This window comes from Elephas maximus, chromosome 5 (genome assembly GCF_024166365.1).
Source record: "Elephas maximus indicus isolate mEleMax1 chromosome 5, mEleMax1 primary haplotype, whole genome shotgun sequence".
NCBI lineage: Eukaryota > Metazoa > Chordata > Mammalia > Proboscidea > Elephantidae > Elephas > Elephas maximus.
Genome location: NC_064823.1, coordinates 73,514,946 through 73,522,255, shown reverse-complemented (window position 1 = coordinate 73,522,255; position 7,310 = coordinate 73,514,946). Strand labels below are relative to the sequence as shown.

At 37.9% G+C, this 7,310-nt stretch overlaps 1 protein-coding gene across 17 annotated transcripts in view; it reads right to left on the bottom strand.

The window, feature by feature from the left end:
- Positions 1-2,075: 2,075 nt before the first annotated feature.
- Positions 2,076-7,310, bottom strand: part of SEC31A (SEC31 homolog A, COPII coat complex component) — a 95,118-nt gene continuing 89,883 nt past the window's right edge. For all 17 annotated transcript variants that reach the window (XM_049885835.1, XM_049885834.1, XM_049885833.1 and 14 more), the window contains 2 exons: positions 4,309-4,380; positions 2,076-2,923 (listed from right to left, as the gene is read on the bottom strand). In XM_049885835.1, the coding sequence (XP_049741792.1) occupies positions 2,744-2,923; positions 4,309-4,380 (252 nt within the window). In that variant the 3' untranslated portion in view covers positions 2,076-2,743. The remainder of the gene's footprint in view (positions 2,924-4,308; positions 4,381-7,310) is intronic.

The window sequence follows — 7,310 nt, the reverse complement described above, 5'->3', positions numbered from 1 at the left end:
AACAGATGGCTTTGCAGTCATCTTTAGGTAATCCCACATCTGATTCAGGAGACTAGTTGTTAGAAAATCAGGGTATATCTGGTTGCCAGGAATTAATTCCACTGCCTCTTCCTGTGCTCCAAGATATGTGGGAATTTTCTCAACCCAAAGGCATATATAGGTTCATTGAACTCTCAACAATCAGATGTAGAACAGTTTTCATCAAATTTTTTCCGTCCCCAAACTACTCAAACTACCTCCACCAGCTATACGCCATTACACAGGATTTTCAAGCAAGGGCGTAAAGGTACATCCATCCCACCCCAACCGAGAAGGTGGTATAAGAAAGGGAGGAGAGAACAGTCCTAACATAAAAAATCACCATCCCCAGAGATTCTGATACACATCCCCAGCCAACACCCTGGCCCACCATCAGCTTCCCTGATACTCCTTCCCTTGTTTTAAAATTAAGTACGTTCAAAAAAAAAAAAAAAAAGAGGCTCAAAACATAAGAAGCAAAACTGAGCAGACCTGAAATTGAGAAACAATGACTGACCACTATATATAAAGTAATGGCAAAGGCAGAAAATATACCCATAACTTTCCAAAGCTAAACCAACACTTGTTATCATCCCCTAGATCTTTATATAAGGGTAGCAGACAGAATACAGAAGATCCTGAATTTTGCAGGCATGTACTGTAAGGCTTTCCAAGTTGAAAACATTAAAACAGATTCATTTAGAATATTAAGTTCTAATTTTTTCTGTTTTACAAACAGAAAACTGTTTGCAAGTAGCTTTATTTTTCTTCAGAGAAACTACTCTTTCCATAAACATTCTATTATCTTCATACTTTAGATACAAAACAATGTTTTAGAATCAGCTCATCTTACCTGATTGATATGAAACTTCTCCAAGGTTATAAGCAACACAGAGAAACAGGCTCCACAATGGAAAAAAAATCACAACGTTGTATTGAAAAAGGCGATTAACAACTGCTTAGATGTTAGTAGCAACAGGGCTCCACTGCCACCTAGTCTTGTTTCTTATCTTTTGGGAATTTGTTTCTTTGTAAACGAAGCCAATGATGCCATTGCCACGTCAAGGTAAACATGCAGACATAACAGAAATCTTAATTATAAGGACAGTGAATGAAAAAAATTACTAACAGCCAGTTGGCTGTTCAGACAGGGCCTTAGGCTGACAACACAGCCCAAGGTCAGGTCCAAAAGGGCAGCTGTCATTTCAGTGAGTAGGAGAACTGACTCACATTAGCAAACTCACAGGAGACTAATGAACAAGGTGCCAATATATCCATTTTATAGGTCTAGATGTTCCATTCTTCAGGCTCTAATATGCCTATATGCTACCAAGTAACTTTTTCAGTTTTTAAAAACTATTCTGAGCTATCAAATTGGGTTGGCTAATTTTTAAAGAGGAGCCCTGGTGGCGCAATACTTAGGTGCTCTCAGCTGCTGAACAAAAGGTTGGCAGTTCGAACTCACCCAGTGACTCTGTGGGAGAAAGACCTGGTGATCTGCTCCCATAAAGATTACAGCCTCAGAAACCCTATGGGGTAGTTCTCCTCTGTCACATGGGTTCACTATGTGTTGGAATCGAAGCACCCAACAATTTTTAAAAAGGAAGTTTTTATTCCACGAATAGGGTACCCAACAAAGGAAACTGGGCTGTTTTTGCAAACTCTCTCACTCAGGTTGTAGAAGCACCTGATGAACTAGTCTTAATCCTCAAAACAGTGTATCTATCTACATAGTGGTCACGGTGTTTGTTTTTAGGTTTTCCAATCCTCTTGTTGATTGTACAAATTAATGAAAAATGATTAGTATATAATTCTCCTTTCTCAAGATTCTATGGGACCACTAACTTTTGTTTATCACACTGTTCTTAAGACAGATTATAATGAAATCTCTTGACAGAAAAACTAGTTGAAAAATGTCTGGCTTTGATTTAGGAGTTTGACTGAAATTAAAGTTTTTTTTCTGAATTTAAACCTGAGAGCTATAGGTAATTAAAAAAAAAAAAATGGGTGAATGAATTGAACTATAAAATGGAGACAATTCAATCTTGAAACTCAAATAGAATATTGAAAACATTTATTAATAGATAAAAGTTCAATGTATTCTACAGAATGAAAATGCTGTCTTTTCCTACAGATATTTAAAGCTAGTGGCCCCAGTTTTCATTAATATTTATTAAAATCTATGAATAGCTTCTATATTTGGTTATTTGATCAGGACCACGGTGAAACCTAAAACACAAAATATAGGGATTAAACTAAACCTTGAGCAGCTGTTAAAAAAAAAAAGAAGACTATACACACATTAAATAGGATTACACGCTTTAATCTGATTGACATGGAGGGAGGTGGAAGGACATGAAAGAAATTTAGTTTTAGTTCTTCTCTATGTGTAACCAGATGCTCTTTCCAGAAAGCATACTGAGCTTTTAAAAACTACATTTTATCATACTTCAGGAAACCATACTATGTGTAATCCAGGAAATATACTATTTGCAGAATAGGAAAATCATCATGAGATTAAAACGGAAGATTAAAACAAACAAAAAAGCACCAGGGTCTTGGGCAGTTCTAAGGTGAGTATTATCTGCAGAAATAGTATAAATGCTCTTGACTGGTTGCTATGGAAACATGCTAGTGAGGATTGATACTTGGTCCATATCTTATCATTTTTCTAAACATGTTTCTTTGGAAAATGGCAATATTGGCAGGGAGTGAAGCTGTCCTTTTAGACACCCAGCTTATTAGCCTGGGTGAGAACAACTTTGAGAACTGGCATGAAAGCAGAGGTCTCACTGAAGTTGCTGGTGCTGACTATGTGGGTATGGATGGTCAATCCTTCTGGGTAGTTTCTCGTTTCAATGCTCCTTGCAATGTTGTGTAAACCATTGATGATTGCTGGTGACAGCTGAAATAAAGGTAAAGCCAAGAGAAAGAATTAAATTAAGGGAGAATTTCCTATAAGACTTTCTATAAACATTAAACCCAGATATCCAAAAGGGCCCTGGAATAAACATTATAAAAACTGTATAAACCGTTAAGCACTTCTAGAAATAGCTTCTAGCACCAAGGACTATTTAAGTTATAAAACAGGCCATGACAAAATAATTTATGTGAGGAAATTATTTATAAAACTCTAAATATATAAGCCAGGTATTTTCCTACTTTAGAAAGGAAGCCAGATTTCCTCATCATGTGTTTACACTCTAATGTCTCTCTCCACTTAAAAGCTTAAATTCTTCAATTATTTTATATATAACCTCATACCTTTAAAAATTTTCCTTATGCGCATGAAGGAGGTTAAAGACTCTAAGTCATACCTTAAAGTAAGGGCCCAATTTAGTCTAAAATTTTGTTCATAATACAGACTCTAAACTTTTGGTCTACTTCCTTTCAGCAAGGCAACAGGCCTCCTCATGTATTCAACTCATCCATTCTTCATTGCTTTTTATAATTCCCACTGTCAACTCTCAAAACTTGTAGTTTTTTTTTTCCATGTCATTACTTAGAATACATAGCTATACTTTTGAGAGAGGACTTTACTTCGATGAGGCCACACCACTTTCATTGTTTATGTCAACTTTCGCTGGTTTGGTTCTCATGAGAGAAATGGCTGTCTTCATCTGACAGGATTGGGTGTGGGGAATGGGGTGAAAGAGTGCTGAAACACACAAATATAAAAAGAAGAGTCCCAGTTCTTTTCTTCTCTCTTATCCCAGTGCTTTAATTAATAAAATAAAACTGTTCTAGAAAGAAATAAAGAGGTGGGACAAAGAACAGACGCAATGCATTTACTCCTTGCTGCTATCTTCACAGTTGCAGCACGTTAAACTGTTCGTCTTGTGGCTACATTTGGCTTTGCCTTTGTGTAACAGCTATTCTAGACAAAAGGAGCAGGAGTTTTTGACTATGAGAAAGATTATAGATTCAGTCTCTGAGAAATGGAGTATCTACTCACTCTCTAATTTCTTGATTCAAGGGACATATAAAACATACAGAAGAGGGTCAATTACCTTAATGCCAATACAGGGCAGTTTGTATTTTTATTCATTGTTATAAGAAAGGGAAAAATTATACTCTCACTCACACACACACACACACACACACACTGTTCTATACCCTCCTCCTCAATGAATGAAATTTAAAATTGCATTCTAATTGCCATGACAATTTTGCCTCTAAGCATATTGACAGTGCTGATGAGACACTTATTTTACAAAGTTAGGGGCCACTTCCGTATTAGCAACTAGGAATAGATGATTATCATAAATCCTTCTTTTTCCCAAAACTTACTGTCTGCTCCCTAAGTTTATCATATAGAAACTCCAAACGTTTGCTGGCATCATCCAGTTTCCTCTTGGTTTGCTGCAGGAGAGGAAAAACAGATATGTTACATTTAAACATTAACTTTTTTTATCCAAAAAACTTGCCATATCTCATTTTACTAAACCTTGAAATAAAGATGTCGAACAGATTAACTTTATAAGAAATGGAGGCAACTATGATGAAGAAACTATAGCCGAGAAAACGACGACCAAGAAAGGAGCCCTGATGGCACAATAGTTAAGCACCCGGCTGCTTACCAAAAGGTCAGCTGTTCAAACCCACCAGCCACTCCATGGGAGAAAGATGCGGCGGTCTGCTTCCATAAAGATTAGCCTTGGAAACCCTATGGGGCAGTTCTACTCTGTCCTGGGTTGCTATGAGTCGAAACTGACTTGAGGGCAACAGGTTTTGGATGACCAAGAAACTTACACAACGTATTGGAACAGAGATCAAAAAAAAAAAAAAAAACCCTCCAACCAGTTGCCCTCGAGTCAATTCCAACTCAGAGATGCCATGTGTGTCAGTGTAGAATAATGCTCCATACAGTTTTCAATGGCTATGATCTTTCTGAAGTAGATCTCCAGGACTTTCTTCCACGGGGCCTCTGGGTGGATATGAACTGCCAACCTTTAGGTTAGTAGTTAAGAGCTTAACCACTTATACCACTTATGACTCAACAGAGATCAGAGCTCTATTAAAAGGGGGATGAGATGTTGGATGGATTTCATGTGGACTGCAAACTCACTTGTCAAAGTGTGTGTGTATGCAACTGCACTATATCCAGAAGCAGCAGGAAGGGCCATCTAGAGGTAGTAATGGGTCTGTCAAAAATACTATTTATAAACTTATTCACATTTGGTATGTTTAATTCTGCCCCTTTCTAACCCTTTAAAGCACCAAGGAAAAAAGAAAATTATATTCTGGCTACTTATGGTAACTAAGATGTAAGTAGTAAAGTGAGTTCTTAAATTAAGGATTTTTTTCCCCGATCCTATTAGTACATGAAAAAACCAAACCAAACCTGTTGCTGTCAAGTCTATAACTATAGTGAGATGAAACTATTCCAAAACTAGAATGTAGTTTTAAAATTACTATATAATTAACTTAATGTTAATGTCTATTACACAATAAACATATGAGTGACACCATTTTTTCAATATTTCTTGAGTGCCAACTATATGCCAGGTGCTGGGTACACATTTTGTGTCTCAAGGAGGTCACATTCTAGTGGGTGGGGAAAAGATTCTAAATAAACAAGTAATGTATCATATGTCACATGGTGATAAATGCTGTGAAGAAACATTGACAGAGTAAAGGTAAAGGGGCTGGAAGTACTGGGGGTGGATGTTACTTCATAGAGGTGAAAAAGGCCTGACAACTAAAGTGACATTTGAGCAGAGACCTGGAATGAATAAGGAATGCAGGTATGTGGGGGAAAAGTTGTAGGCAGAAGGAAAAGAAAATAAAAGTCCCTGACGCCGAAAATCTCTTGGTGTTTGAGAAAGGAAGGTCAGTGTGTCTGAAAAGAAAGAGATGAGGCCATCAAGGAGTAAGATTGTGCTATAAAATTATTTTGTGCTGTTTGGACATAACTAAAGTAAAAATGAAAATAAAGCCCTGCTGTAAAAATTATTCCAACTATTGATTAAATGGACTTTTGTGTAGAACTCTTACAGTCCATGCTCACTGTTAATCCCATCTAGCCACCAGCAGGACCCTACCTCAAGGGGCTGGGGCAAGTGGACAGGATATCAGAACTTCTCCCTCAACTAGTTACAGGGATTACATAAACAGTTTGGTTTACTTGGTTTCGTTCTTTCCCAGGGCTCCTGGGTACCCAGAATTTCTTGGAGAGGATGGTACAGTGACCTGTTGTTGCTGGTATTAGCTGCCCTCGAGTCAATTTCGACTCATAGTGACCCCATGTAACAGAGCAGAAGTGTCCCACAGGGTTTCCTAGGCTGTAATCTTTACAGAAGCAAACTGCCAGGTCTTTCACCTGCAGAGCCTATAGGTGGGCTAGAACCGCCAAACTTTTGGTTAGCAGCTAAGCACATAACCATTTGTGCCACCAGGGCTCCCAGAGGAGGTTAAACCTCAACAAAAAGTTATGAGCTGGGCCATGCACTGTGTGTCCTTCCAACTTCTCTATACCTGGCTCATACCTGAAAAGGAATGAAGTTTTGCCACATTCTTAACAGAACTCCTCTATTTTTGAATGACTATGGCCCGTTTGCAGCCCTGGTGGCATAGTCGTTAAGAGCTTAACTGCTAACCAAAAGGTCGGCAGTTCAAATCCACCAGCTGCTCCCTGGAAACCCTATGTGGGCAGTTCTACTCTGTCCTATAGGGTTGCTATGAGTTGGAATCGACTCCACTGCAATGGTTTTTTTTTTTTTAATGGCCCGTCTATTTAGGGTATGCATAGGGAATAATGTAAATCTGGTTATCAGTTTCATATGCTCCTTTGGTTCCCAGCCTGGGTTTCCATTATTCCCAGAATGCCAGATGCTAAGGTTTGTGTTAACCCTTCTCTGCTGCTGTTTTCTTAACACTGTCAGTGCAGGGAATTGCTTTCCACAAGGCCAGCAGAAGGCTGCACATACTAATACTCAATAGTGGATGAAACAACAAATTCCAGAAGCTGTTTTTTAAGCACACAAGTGGCCAGTATCTAAATAAACATATTCAGTGTTTGTTGGCAGAAACTGAAATTTCATTCAAAACAAGACTGGCTTTGTGGAAATTCTGCTGTTGCTGACACATAGGCATCCTTACCTAGTAAAATCAATTGCTTTAATTATAAGTCCAATATCTAAAACACTTAACTATTTTTTAAGATATTTGCAAAGTTATGTTAGCTCAGGAAAAAAAAATCTGAATTTCCTGTATGCAATTATTATGCTCTATTTATGTGTCTAACACATTGGATACCGATGAGAGGCAATACAGCAGAGTGGTTAAGAGCA